The following is a 15,592-nucleotide window of genomic DNA, read 5'->3' as shown; positions in this document are numbered from 1 at the left end:
GCAAAATTAAATCAGTTATAATTTGTCGGAGTTATAGTGTAAAATCGTCAAACACTCATCCCCTTTCCCAAAGGAACCGAGCTTAATGTCGGGATAAAAAATATCCTATATTACTTCTAATACTTCCAAGAATATGTGTACAAAGTTTCATGAGGATCGGTTAAGTAGTTTTTGCGTAAAAGCGTAACAAACAAACTTACATTGACATTTATAATATTAGTAGGTATGAGGAGATTCTAAGTAGGTATTGGCCAATCAATCAATCACTATATACTATCAGTAAGGTATACGATTATTTCACGAAACAGTTTAAGCTACCTAAAGTAAGTAGGTGCCAGATAAAAAGAGCGATGACTGTCTCGACTGGGCGATTTTTTTAATTGTATTTTTTCGGGACAACAATAATCTCCCCGGATAGAAAGTTTCTTAAATTATTTTGTTTTTTTTTTTGCTGTTGCCGAGTGCCAAATACCATTCAGATTCGTTCTGCCATTAATTTGTTTGTGGATATGTGTAGATTCGTGTAGATTTGTTTCCTGAAAATATAAGAGTAAAATTATGAAAGATATATAATATGAACGGTAACTATAAAGCTTAGAGAATATTGCTATAAGAATGCTCTGGAAATGACACTGCGTGATGGTGATAGCAAATATAATACTCGGAAAGGTTTGCTTTGGTCTTCTTAGACCGGAAAGCGTTTAAGCCATCGTAACTAAACAGAGTAAGTTAGCGAATGTAATCACCTCAAAACCATGATTCCGTGCGTCGATTTTCCCCGTTGCTGCGTGAAAGCAAAACATACCAGTACATTTTGGGCCATTTATAGTATTATAAATATTGATACATAAGATCCACAGGTGTTATTTATAATGAGATGGAAAACAACAGTATCCGCTGACAATAACCTTGCTTTAAAATCCTTAATTTGTTTGTTTACAACAAACGACATTGGTTGACTTTATTTATTATATTAATTCGATTCCACTTGTTAATGTCGCATCGCACTTCTGTAGAATAAAACATTTTTATGTTCCTAATTGTCTACGACAGAACAGTATACAATTGCCATTTTGATGGTAGCAAAGAATCGCTAAAATATTGTATTTATCTAATGATATACGTTTCTTGTATTATGAAAAACGTATTTTTATTCGTACTTGAAGTGAGATTGGAATAAAATAAACTGCAAAACCTAGTCATTCGCCAATACAGGTAAAAATCAAACACAAAATTATGACGTCACGTCTATATAAACATATATTTTTTTTAAAAGTGTTGATGCAGTCTAAGATGGTATCGGGCTAACCTGCTAGGGAGTATGGTAGTCATAACCCTAATCGGTTTCTACGCGACATCGCACCGGAACGCTAAATCGCTTAACGGCACGTCTTTATCGGTACGGTAGTAACTAGCCACGGCCAAAGCCTTCCACCGGGCAAAAATTTCGTCTATATAAGCATTTAGTTCAGGTATTATTAGTTTAGATAAATAAATTCACACACACACACATCGCCATCTACTCCCAAAGTAAGCGTAGCTTGTGCTATGAGTACTAAGACTGTTGTATAGTTTTATGAATAATATACATAAACACTTATAATATATAGATAAACACCAGACGTTGAAAAGAATTCATGTTCATCACACAAACATTGTCCAGTTGTGGGAATCGAAACCACGGCTTTGGACTCAGAAAGCAGGGTCGCTGCCCACTGCGCAAATCAGCCGACAAAGTTTAGATAAATGTAAGGAGGTAAATAAAAGCTTTTCGCCCACAAATTGATTGTACGTTTATTTTTTATGGTTTTTATATGTATATGTATACGGTATGATCATAGAATTACGAACATACAGAATCCTTATTCAGACATTATTGTATGCAGTGCATTGTGTCCAAAAACAGTGCCCCACGCACGTTTCGCGCACGCTTCACACCCGCGGTATGTTACTGGCTCACAAACTTTTTCCCATTTTCCCATTTCATTGTGAACGTTTAGAACATTTGAGGTAAAATAATTACTGCCAACTGCTTAATGGTATGAAGTGTCTTTTTTACACGCTTTATATTAGCTTCACTTGTATGTTTGTAATTTTATATCAGACTAGATGTGCCCTGCGGGTACGCCCGCGTAATTTTGGGAGGCAGCGTACTGCCACATAGTCTATATGGGATTCACCTATAGTCATATATGGGATTTTTAGATTTTTTCACATTTTTTTTTTTTTATCTTAAGTAATTTTTTTTTCATTGTAAAGTAAACTACATATATTATTTCTAATACCTCCTAAAATATGTATTAAAAGTTTCATGAAGATCGGTTCAGTAGTTTTCGCGCGTGAAAACGTAACAAACAAACTTACATTCACATTTATAATATTAGTAGGGATACCTCCAGAAATATGTATAAAGAGTTTCATGAAGATCGGTTCAGTAGTTTTCGCGTGAAAGCGTAACAAACAAACTGACATTCACATATATAATATTAGTTGGGATACATTTGCGCTTGACAACTATCATGCCTGATGTAAAGCAATCATGCGTTCTAAGTTGGGGCGCGCTTGCCTTGAAAATGCCTATTCACTCTTGATGGCATTCAAGTTGTATGAATCAGGAAACACCGAAACCGGAAGATCGTTCCAAACTTTAGCGGTACGTATCAGAAACGTCGTCTAGCCGTTTGTTCGATAAAGCATTCTAAAGTGGAGTGGTTTTGGAGGCTACAATATTAGTCGTGTACAAGGTTTCTGTATGTTATTAATTCTTTATATCATGATGATATCCACTGGCAAGGAAAAAAAATGGCAAAGCGTGGCAATAGGGAAAAGGGAGAATTTTACCCCCGTGCTCGGGGAGTGGATAAAACTGTGGGACGGGTTATACTTTTTGTCTTACTCCCGTGGAGTAAATGTCTCATGCCTGTACATAAGGCATAGGGTACTTATGTTTATGCACTGCAGTGATGTAAATAAAAAAATCTTATTATAATTCATCTGTTTTTTTATTTTGCACTTTTTCGACAAAAACAAAATAAAAGAATATACACTTTTTGGTTGGTCAAATCTTTAATATCACATTTACATGATAACAATTTGATAAAGAATCATCAGAGATTCGAAATGGATCTTAGCAATAAATCACTCAGTCAACGTAAACAGGAAATAGTTGTGTCAAATATTTTAAAAAGTAACTAAGATATTTATGTTCTAGATGTTAATAATGTGCGAATTTTACAGGTACTTAATTGATTTTAAGGTATATTAGGAACCCCTGTCAAGAAGCCCATATCGCTTTATCGCGAGGAACTTTCAATAGTTCATAGAGTACGAAGGATTCACAAATCCCGTGTGTACTATTGGGTCAGGGTTGTCGACCGTGGCGTTTTTGCATTTTCCAAAATAAATTAAAGCAGTGCCAGCCCTAGCAACGGTGCTCAACCACCGCTGTGGGTATCTGACTTAAGAGCTAAGGTGGCTGGGCAATCGTCTTTCAACAAGGCATTGCACCCGGTAACCTAAGATTGCCCCCCCCCTAATAACTTCCTCCCACTAAACCCTGCCTTTCTACTCTTAGAATCTCTCTAACTCGAAAACTCAATTCGAATTTCTTTTCAGCTTCAGCTTGGTAGAAAGTACCAAGTCGATTTCTCAGCTAAATAATAAAGGCCATAATCTAAGTATAAAAACCCAATATAATCAAATAAAAAAGATCATTGCTTGGAATACCCAATAATCGAAATCTAAAATTTAATACTACATATCCTATCTGAAAAACGTCTGTTCCAGAAATAAATAACCAAGTCTTCTAGTCCCAATAAAAAACATTATAAAATCTGTAAAGATAACCTCTGCCAATAGAATAATATAAATCCCATTCGAATATCCTATCTAAATTTCCATAAAATCTAGTCTCAAACACAAAAACCTCAACCGATCCCCAAAAACCCGTCCAGTTCTAACGAAAAACCCGATCCAATCCCAAAAATTAACACAAAGCGATCAACCTAGCTGTCGGTCCAGACTGCCAGGTTGTTCTCAAGCTCAATCTGTGGTCAGGTACTAGGGCCTTCGCGCCCGGTCGCTCAATACCGTCGGGTCTGCGCGACGAGCTGTGGGGGGATCGGCGCGGGCAATACACAAGGACACTTGGCCGCTTGCTCCGGCGCTAGCTAGGTACGTAACAAGCTTTATTTTAATGCGTTTTGTGTGTTGTACTAACGTAACCTAACCAACAAAAACTATGAAAATAAACACACACGCACACAAGGAAGTAAATCTATACACATACACACGAACACCCAACACACCCACACACACACACACATAATCATAATTATACACATACTTACACACATACGCTCACACATACGCTCACACACAAACTTAAACGCACACACACTCAAACATACACGCGTACACTCTCTCTCTCACTCACACACACACACACACACACTCTCATACACATACTTACACACATACGCTCACACACAAACTTAAACGCACACACACGCGTACACACTCTCTCTCTCTCTCTCACACACACACACACACACACTGCAATCTGCGATGGATCCCCTGTGTTTAAGATGGTACCCTTTTTAGGGGTACCCGCCGGGAATCGGCCTCGAGACGTCCATATAAAACCACAGCGCTCGTCACCGCCCCAACGTTAGTAATAGTTGATGGCATCCTATTAGGTCGAGGTCCTAGTACAAACATAAACTACAAAAAAAAACAACTTATCAGCTTTATTATTAGTATAAATAGGTATGTATGGATAAGTGGAGCGACCCACGCGAGTATCCGTTCGAAGTTATACGCTCGGCCTATGCCGCACCTTTGGGGCGCATAAACAAACAGATGGACCGTTCTAGAATGGAATTGCGATAGTAAACAGATGGCCGTGTGTGACGCAACGTACGTTGCACGACGTTCTTAGACAATAATACGTTCTTGTTTTGACGCAGTTTCCTTCATTTGGGGAGGAGCGTAGTTGATAAACACCTCAAGGGGTAATCGCGTGAGTCCCCGAGGGATTGGGGGCGAGTGCAAAATCTCAAGAAGTAGAGCATGAGAAGTGTCAGGTCCCGACGCTATTGGGGGATTTACTCCGAAGGTCTCCTCGTCTTTAGCAAATACCAGTTCAGAAATAGGGCCCTCATGGCGTGGTGGTGAAAGCTGTGGTTTATAAGTGGAGGGTCCCAGGTCTGAACCCCGATGGGGGCAACCTGGGAATTAATAATCTCCTAGTTCTCTCGGCAGCAGGGATAGCATGGGCAGGAGACAAGTTTCTCTCCGGGGAAAGGATAAAAATTTATCTTCTCCCACAGCTTTATCAACTCTCAAAGCACTGGCGCACAAGTAAATAATAAATAATAAATAAATAAATATATAACGCAATACACACATCGCCATCTAGCCCCAAAGTAAGCGTAGCTTGTGTTATGGGTACTAAGGTGACTGAAGAATATTTTTATGAATAGGTAATATAAATAAAATACTTATAATATACATATAAACACCCAGACACTGAAAAACATTCATGTTCATCACACAAACATTTTCCAGTTGTGGGAATCGAACCCACGGCCTTGGACTCAGATAGCAGGGTCGCTGCCCACTGCGCCAATCGGCCGTCTAAAATAATATCCACTCTATATAATGTGTTTAATAGGTGATATTATATCGAGGGATAATATCCCCTATTAAACATAATCAAAAATTATATCCGCGATTAAATCCCCGCTACAAGCGATATAGTTATAATTAACGTGTTCACCTGCTAAAGCACGGGAATAGTGAACAGGAAAAGTTTAACCTATTATAATACAAATTGTCATCTTGGAGATGTCTCTTAAAAAGTTCAAAGTTTGTATTAAACGTAAGCTTATAGAAAAGTCCTATTATAGTATAAAGGACTACGTAAACGATAAAAAAGCTTGGCTGTAAATTATTGCTCTAACCAGGTTGCTTGCTCTTCTAATAATTTAAAATGACATTGTGAGATGGTGATAACAAAAAAAAAAAAACACCCGGCTAAGTTTGTTGTGGGCTTCTTCTTAGACCGGGACGCGTTTGGAACCCTCGTAGCTTTAGTTTTAAGTTCACGAATGTGGTTATCGCCATCATCTCACTACCGTGTAATTCTTATGTACGCATCAAAAGTGCCACCTATGGGCCCCTACTTGAATAAAGATATTTTTGACTTTGACTTCACCTAAATACGACGGCCGATTGGCGCAGTGGGCAGCGACCCTGCTGTCTGAGCCCAAGGCCGTGGGTTCAATTCCCGCAACTGGAAAATGTTTGTGTGATGAACACGAATGTTTTTCAGTGTCTGGGTGTTTATATGTATATTATAAGTATTTATGTATGTTATTCATAAAAATATGCATCAGTCACCTTAGTACCCTTAACACAAGCTACGCTTACTTTGGGGCTAGATGGCGATGTGTGTATTGTCGTAATTAATTTATTACTTAAATATATTTCAACGGGTACATACCACGATGAATATATTTTTGACTTTGACTTTGATAATATTTTTGGATGTGCTCACTCCCGTCGTGATCACGAGCCATGCAACTGGTTCGAAATATGGACAAAAACAAAAAAATATCGTGATATGTTGTAATCCGTTGAACTAACTATATTCAAGAAATGCTGATTAACCACGTTGATTGTTGATTAAATCTTAGGTTAAAATCTTTAACGCATATATAATGTGGATATTACGCGTCAGTGCTCTTAGAAATGATGTAGCTGTGGGAGAAGATAATTTTTAAGAGAAGACAACATATTAGTCTGTATAAACAAAAAGTGGATATAAACAGTCGACTTACAAGCAATGGTCATAAATTAGTGACGTCTGCATATCGTCTGCGAAAGGTGCAGAAGTCATTTGTGGGACTGAGTATACGCTTTTATAATATTATTCCTAAGGTGATTTTGGACCTAACAATGCATAAGTTTAAAGAATGTGTTAAAACACATTTATTACATCGAGGTTAGTATACAATTGATGAATTTCTTAATGACAAGGTTGCTTGGAAGCATCCGGCTCCGCTTTCATCTCTCACAAGATAGAAAAATGAATTTTGAAATGTAAAATGTAAATTGTTAATGTTGGAAAAGAGCAACTGCTGAGTTGCTTGCCGGCTTCTTGTCGGTAGAATCAGCCTTCCGAACCGGTGGTAGAGTCACTACACACAGACAGGCTTGACGTTTCAAAAGTGCTTATATTAGGCCTACTTGAAATAAATGAATTTTGAATTTTTTTTATCCTTTCACCGTGGAGAAACTTATCTCCTGCCCTGCTATCTGTGCTAGCCCTGCTGCCGAGAGAATTAGGAGATTATTTGTTCCCAGGTTGCCCCCATCGGGGATCAAACCCGGGACCCTACACTTATAAACCACAGCTTTCACCACAACGTCATGAGGGCCCTATATAGATAGAGAAGATAAATTTTTATCCTTTCCCCGGGGAGAAACTTATCTCCTGCCCATGCTAGCCGTGTTGGAATGGTTAGGTTAGCCCGCTAACATCTTAGACTACAAAAATTTACTCTCAGCATTTTCCCCCTAGCAGCAAGCAAGAAGTGTTACTTCAAAAATAAATGGAGTTCCTTGACTCTAACATCACAGCGAACTGCGAAGGGACGTAGATTGATATGCTGGTGATGCTCGCACAGGTGCCGATTCACCCTCCGCTCGCGGCGAAGCCCGATCATGTTGAGGTCGGGCGCGAGACACCCGGATGCTGACGAAGGAGCGTCCACGTCAGGCGGGCGCGACTGTCGCGCGCGACAGCTGCACGCGACACTCGCCGAGTACCTGCAGCTGGAGCACAAGTTCCAGCCCAAGCTGTGTCTGCCCACTGACGGAAAGGTAATTACTGCCGCGACCACCATAAGTAGGTATTGATGGAAGCACGTCTAAAGTAGCTCACATACGTAATTCTATCAATACCTTGTTGTGGCACAGAATTAAGAACGTACAGAAGCCGTGTACACTACTAATATCGAAGCCTCAAAAACCACTCTACTGTAGATTGGTTTTTCTAGCAAACGGTTAGTTTCTTCATACTCTTTAGTAGTTGACTAATAAAAAATTTATTAAAAAAAAAAATAAGTTTAAAAATTGTGAGTATGAAGATCTCACACTAAGCGCCACTGACCTCAGTCATTTGCATACCACTTCAGCGCACTTCATTTGCATACCGAGAAGGTTGCTTTTGCAACCTGGTGCGGTCACAGCGTTCTGTGTTGCAATGTTTATTGTTGCCATGCTGTGTTGCGACACTGAGGATACAAACGTTGCGTTTTAAAATATTGAATAGAAGCAAGCGTTACTTGACATGGGATATAATTAAAGTGTCCAAGTTTACCCCGCTTTATAAGTACACATATATTGTTTGGATATTATTTCCACTTGTGCGTCAGTGCTCTTGATAAAGCTGTGGGAGAAGAGAAATTTTTATCCCTTCCCCGGGGATATAATTGTCTCCTGCCCATGCTAGTAGTGCAAGGGTCATACATTTCTTCTTTTTAGGGTACCGCACCTGTAAGAAATCGCTGATCGTGTAAGAATCCGCTGTGCGTGATAGTACGATAGTGGACATTTTCACAGATGATGTAAAAAAAAAACAAAATATAGTTTACTTATACTAAAAAACAGAATAATATAAATATTTACGTAATACTTAATATATTTTTTTTTTGACGGCCGACTGGCGCAGTGGGCAGAGACCCTGCTTTCTGAGTCCTAGGCCGTGGGTTCGATTCCCACAGCTGGAAAATGTTTGTGTGATGAACACGATTGTTTTTCAGTGTCTGGGTGTTAATCTGCATATAAGGATTTATGTGTATTATATTCATAAAAATATTCAACAGCTATCTTAGTACCCATAACACAAGCTACGCTTACTTTGGGGCTAGATGGCGATGTGTTTATTCTCTTGGTATATTTGTATAATTATTGTTTAAGCAAACACGATCTTTTTGTCGTTTTCATTACGGTGCGGAATCCTCCGATTCGTACTTCGCCGGGGTTTTTTTTTTTAAAAGTAATAACTGACAGATCAAGAAGGTGGTAAGCATAATCCGAGCACCATAATCAGAGCACCACTTCTCAGGAATAACCTCCCTTATCAGTGGATATAATAAGGCATGATGACTTTAACAAAGAATCGCTAAAATATTGTATTTATCTAATTATACAACGTGTAACAGAATTCACGAAATAATATTGAAGGATGCATTAGTATATATATTTCATAAGGAATCACCCTGTGAAAATATTAAATTTTTAGCATTTTTATTTTTCGATAAATTTCGAGTAAATAGATTCGAGTAAATAGATAGAAGACCGACACGCGCTTAGTACCTACGCTACGCGACCCGTACCTGATAAAGTGACAGGTGTCACTCGATTTTACGTTTGCATGCGATGTTTGAGGCCGTATCTGATTTCTTTCAGTAAAAACTGTGGCAGTGGTTTTCTCAAAAACTATTAGGCTTTCGGTTTCACAGATAAGTCTCAGAGACAGTACATAACGTACCTCTAAAGCCTGTGATGTATTATTTCGGTTCTCATTTATACGTATATGATTTATGTATTATGAAAAACGTATATTATAAGTTAGATTGGTATTTATTTTCGATTTTGTCATCCGCCATGACAGCAGAAACGCCGAATTCAAAATTATGACGTCACGTCTACATAAACATAATTTTGTACCGCTTGAACTTTGAAAACTTCTGCTAAGTTTCAGGTTTTGGTCTGACTGAATGGCGTTACAATTCTTACGACTTGGGAGCTCAGTCGAGCACATTAGTGGAGTTTGCGATTAAATGTCAATTTGTCTGACAGAATGGCGAGGTGACGACGGGCGCACGGGACGGCGCGGCACACGTGCTCCGCTGTCTCAAGGTGTGGTTCGACTTACCCGCCGACGTGCTCATCAGTGCTATCAACCTCTTCGACCGGTGAGTGCCAGATACCAGCAAACTTGTATTACGATATTAGTAGAATCGTTTTCGCATATAAAACTCTGTCTTCAGAGTAAAATGAACCTTAAGTTTATTATTTTTATAGTCGCAAATCGTGTCATTTTTTTTTAACAATTGTGTCAAAAGCCTTAGCTGAAGCACTGCAGGTAAATTTGAGCTTTAAAACTATCGTCATAAGATCCATTTTACTCTGATGTTCAAGTATTTGAATACTCTAAAACGATTCCACTATTGCGAGCGAACGAACCTTGGAATGAGGGTATGCATAAAAATTGCGAGTAAATAAGTATAGTAAAATATCAATTGCTAAACTTATTTTGCGGAATTAATAATAATAATAATAAACAAATTTACTAACCGAAATTCACAAGTAGATTTAAAACTATTATGGTGTAATCATAAATTGTGACGAATTTTACCGTACTCCACCGTGCCGTCGACAAAAGGTAACCTCTAAGGAATTCCATTATACATTATGAAAAAAGAAGCTTAATATGCGATACTGCGCGAAAAGCAGGAGAATCTGTTATTCATTGTAAAGTCAACATCTCAGATGATGTCTGAGGATGCTGGGGTTTCCGAGCGAAACGTGCGTAGAAAGTGCATTGCCGGAGAACTGTTTGGTGTGGAGTATAAAGATTGAAAGTATAAATTACACCATACAGATTCTCCTGCTTTTCGCGGAATATAGCAAACTAAGCTTCATACATGTACAAAAGCACTGCCTACCCTAAAATTGATATATTACTCGTATAGGAGTAAGATTTATGCCTTTTACGCAATTTCCCCTGTTTGCATACCCTGGTAAGAAACCCAGTGAACGCCTCTGCGAAGAACTGTTTGGTGTGGAGTATAAAGATTGAAAAAATTATAATTACACCATACCGATTCACCTGCTTTTCGCTAAGTATAGAAAACTAAGCTCTACGTACGGCTCTACTCATAATATAAAAAAAATAATATTTTATTTCCAGTTTCCTAACAAAAATGAAGGTGCGGCCGTGCCACGTGCCGTGTATCACGGTGTCTTGCATGAACATCGCGATGGACGAGCACGCAGCCGTCTCGAAGCAACCCCGCAGCGTCACCGTTGAGGAACTGGGTAACTATTGCATTTCCTACGCATCCGCTCCCCCCCCCCCCCCCCCCACCACGTCCTCTTATCCGCTCTCTCTGTTCCCCTAACTTGTCTCCCTTTACTTTCGGTTGATAACAAAAAAAGGAACTGGGTAACTATTGCATTTCCTACGCACTCCCCCATACTATGTCCCCTTACCTTGCTCTCTCTGTTAATAAATTACAATTAAGTTTATACTTTGCGTAAAATTTTTGTTTACAATTTTCTACATGTTTATGTGGTGTACAATAAACAGTGTATTTATTCATTCATTCAAAAAAAGTACCTTTTTTTGTCTAGTATTACTAACAAATAGTAAATATAAAACGGGTGCAATACTTGTAAAAAACTTAACTTTACCGGCTTTACGGTACTAACGACATTTATTAGTGTATATAAAAAAGTAGTTAGTAAAAACATACTACTTAATTTATTTTGAATATTGCTTAAGAGATTAGATGGTCGGGTGGATTAAAAGGGCTGTCGACGTTTGAATATAAAAATCTTTTTACTAAGTGTAACAACGGTGCGCTTGTGTCAACAGTGTCGGTGTCGCAATCCGCGTGCACGGCGGGCGACGTGGCTCGCATGTCGCGCGTCATCGCCGACAAGCTGTCGCTGGCGGAGCGCTGTTCCGTCACTGCGCTGCACTGGCTTCGTCTGCTACGCGCTCTCGTCACCAGCGCTGCCGCCGAGCTGCAGTTGAGCGCACTCGCGTTGCCGGTCAGTACACAACCGCACGACACTCACTAGCGAGGCGCTGCTTGCACCATTTGCCGTGGCAAACACACACAGTTGGTGGCTAGGTCTGTACACACCCAGCGAGACGCTGCTTGCACCATTTGACGTGCCACACAAACACACAGTCGGTTGCCAGGTCGGTTCACATCAAACGAGACGCTGCTTGCACCATTTGCCGTGACACACGCAGTTGGTAGCTACGTCAGTACACACCCAGCGAGACGCTGCTTGCAACACTTGACTACAACACGCTCGCAATGTGCATTAGCGAGACGCTGCTTGCACCATTTGACGTGTCACACAAACACACAGTCGGTTGCCAGGTCGGTTCACATCAAACGAGACGCTGCTTGCACCATTTGCCGTGAAACACGCAGTTGGTAGCTACGTCAGTACACACCCAGCGAGACGCTGCTTGCAACACTCGACTATAAATCCCTCGAAATGTGCACTAGCGAGACGCTGCTTGCACCATTTGACGTGTCACACAAACACACAGTCGGTTGCCAGGTCGGTTCACATCAAACGAGACGCTGCTTGCACCATTTGCCGTGACACACTCAGTTGGTAACTATGGGCCTCATAAGAAGGATCAGAATCACTCAGCGACAGAGAGAGCAATGTTGGGAGTATCTCTACGTGATCAAATCAGGAATGAGGAGATCCGTAGTCTTAGGAACCAGAGTTACCGACATAGCTCAGCCAGTTGCAAAGCTGAATGGTCAGGGCACATAGCTCGGAGAACCGATAGACTTTGGGGTTCCAAAGTGCTGGAATGGCGACCACGCAAAGGTAAAAGCAGCGTTGGTCGGCCCCCACCGAGGTGGACAGACGACATCAAACGAGTCGCTGGGAGCCGCGGGGTAACAAGCGGCCCAGGACCGTGGATTTTGGAACTCCCTACAAAATACCTATGTCCAGCAGTGGACTTCAATCGGTAGAAGTGATGATGACGGTGATATGATGATGATGACGACGACGACGACAACGACGACGACGACGACTGTATTTCAATCGGAGTTTACTGCTTTCAGGAGAGCGAGCTGGTCAACCTCCTGGAGATAGCTGTTTGCGATGCAGGCTGTGTGAACTCCAGGACCAGTGAACTGGCGTTGGTTTTGGTTTACAATCAGCTAGGTGAGTTCATTTCATTTAGACGGCCGACTGGCGCAGTGGGCAGCGGCCCTGCTCTCTGAGTCCAAGGCCGTGGGTTCGATTCCCACTACTGGAAAATGTTTGTGTGATGAGTATGAATGTTTTTCAGTGTCCGGGTGTTTATATGTATATTCTAAGCAGTGGCGTTCCTAGGGTTTTGAATTTGAGCAAGCCCAGTTACCTAAGGGAAAAATTTAACTCATCATGATCTCTAAGTCACCATTCTTGTGTGCTAAATATCAACAAATCTTTGAAAAACACTACGGTCAGGGTCAGCACGCGAATTATGATAAAGAAGTTTCTATGCAATGTTTGCCAAAACTAAAAAGTAATCATAGTAATCCCAAGTGTTTCTTTGAGTTCTGCTCTCTTTAATTCTTATGATGCCTGGTAATTTATGTCGTAACCAGCCGCGTTCCAACCATTCTTTTCATTAGAAACAAAATATGCAAAAATTTACCTGTTGTTCGCCAATTATTTTTTGATTTCGCCACAGAAACAATTTGCACACAAATTGAGCTCATTTTTAACCATATTTACTATAATTTGTAAAAAAACAAACCAGTAAAAAGCACTATTCAACTAAAAAAAACAATAATAAACTACTAACTAGTTACTAATCAATAATAATGAATCTGTCAAGTGTCAACTAGTTGTAACGCAAACAATAACACGCGTGATGTTGTTTCAATTCGCTCGTCACTAACTTCAACTCGCAATCTGGCATTTGATCTCCATACTAAATTATTAAATAATCTAGATTGTCTCTGCTAAATACATTGAAATTTCTATGAGAGAGAGCAGTAAAATAAAAGCCCCATATAAGCAAATGAGTGTAAGCGAGACAAAGCGGGGCCTCCGATCGCGTATGAAGACACGCGAAGAGCGCGATAGTGATAGTTCGGCGCGGCGCAGCGCCTTTCGGCTGGTTGCTACCACAGAGTCTACCTGCCAGAGTAACGTAGCGCTTGCAGTAAAGTAGACAAAGAGTATATACATTATTAAGCAAAAGTTAAAACATTGTATTTATATCCTCATTGCTATCAAGTTTAAATTATTTTGTTAATTTAATTTCGGAATAGTCGAGAAATATTTAAAAGAGATATTTATTGTAACGCAAGCCCGGCTTTTCGGCTTGTATGGTAGTACCGCCACTGATTCTAAGTATTTATGTATAATATTCATGAAAATATTGATCAGTCATCTTAGTACCCATAACACAATCTACGCTTACTTTCGGGCTAGATGGCGATGTGTGTATTGTCATAGTATATTTATTATTATTTTTTTGTCTCTTTTTGCGACCCCGGAAAGTCTGCATTTATTTTAAAAGGAGAAATATGTATGGTGTAATGTATAAATTCTTCAATCCTTATAATCCACACCAAATTAGATCTTTGGAAATGTACCCTCTACACACGTTTCGCTCCTCGGGAGCATCCTCGGGAGAAGTTGACTTTACAAATTTTTGATTATAACGATTTATTAATTACACCACACAGATTATCCTGCGCAGCCAGCCTCGCTCACATCTCCCACAAGATAGGAAAATGATTGTAAATGTTGATGTTGGAAAAGAGCAATTACTGTTTCTTGCCGGCTCTTCTCGGTAGAATCTGCTTTCCGAACCGGTGGTGGAGTACAAACATACATAATTGACGTTGCAAAAGTGCTTATAAAGTAGGCCTACTTGAAATAAATTATTATTGAATTTTGTTTTTTTTTTTAATTTAGTCCACCACGTTGGCCCAGTGCGGATTGGTGGACTTGCTTCTATCCAATATTAGATAAATACAAATTTTGTTACTGCGATTGGCCTCCCATTACAAGCTTGTAAGGTGAGAAGAAACCAGAAATTGTTATAAATAAATTATTTGTGCTTACAGAGAAAGAGTTGGTTGAGACAAGCCGATTGGCGGCGGACGGCGCGGGCGATGCGCAGGCGGTGCCGGAGGAAGCGTACTACCTTTACGAGTTCGCTGCGCAGTTACAAGCGCACTGTCACGTGAGTTGCATGGTTTTTTTACTCCTCTGCAGAGATGGATCTAAGAGCGTTATAGAATAACGTAGGGAATGCAAAACGGCAGGGCGATTACGTATCTTGCGACAGGAGTAAACCTTGCAATCACTGCTGTCAAACGTCACTTTTGTTTATTGATTGTATGAAAATGTGATTGTAAGGTTTACGCCTGTCGCAAGACTGTCGCGAGATCACCCTGCCGATCAGATTCCAAAAACCGTGTTTTTTGGTTCTTTGTTAAAATTCCGTTTTTTTTTTCTAATTTAGTGTAATATACTAAATATTGATAGTTGCCGAATGCTGGCTCGAAACACTACTCAGTGAACTCATTTTGAGAAACCAAAAAAAAACCGGTTTTAGAAATTGAAATTTGAGTGTAAAACACCGGTTCTACGGTTTTCGGTTAAACCGGTTTGCAATCCCTAGTTTATAGGCGATGGTTTTCCATTTATTTGTCCGTCCATTATTACTTATCAAAAAAATGACTCAAACGTGTGCATGTGTTTTATTCTGGCAAAAACAATATAAAATGACAATTTTTCCGACGCT

General features: G+C 39.9%; 1 protein-coding gene across 2 annotated transcripts in view; it reads left to right on the top strand.

Annotated features, from left to right (window-relative positions):
- LOC120635652 (cyclin G) overlaps positions 1-15,592 on the top strand; it is a 42,729-nt gene that overhangs the window by 22,370 nt on the left and 4,767 nt on the right. For both annotated transcript variants that reach the window (XM_039906705.1, XM_039906704.1), the window contains exons 2-8: positions 4,057-4,173; positions 7,692-7,887; positions 9,871-9,986; positions 10,985-11,112; positions 11,672-11,850; positions 12,903-13,005; positions 14,910-15,028. In XM_039906705.1, the coding sequence (XP_039762639.1) occupies positions 7,729-7,887; positions 9,871-9,986; positions 10,985-11,112; positions 11,672-11,850; positions 12,903-13,005; positions 14,910-15,028 (804 nt within the window). In that variant the 5' untranslated portion in view covers positions 4,057-4,173; positions 7,692-7,728. The remainder of the gene's footprint in view (positions 1-4,056; positions 4,174-7,691; positions 7,888-9,870; positions 9,987-10,984; positions 11,113-11,671; positions 11,851-12,902; positions 13,006-14,909; positions 15,029-15,592) is intronic.

This window comes from Pararge aegeria, chromosome 27, assembly GCF_905163445.1.
Source record: "Pararge aegeria chromosome 27, ilParAegt1.1, whole genome shotgun sequence".
Taxonomy (NCBI): Eukaryota; Metazoa; Arthropoda; class Insecta; order Lepidoptera; family Nymphalidae; genus Pararge; species Pararge aegeria.
The sequence above is the reverse complement of the archived record's forward strand: the minus strand, read 5'-3'. Positions and strand labels throughout refer to the sequence as shown.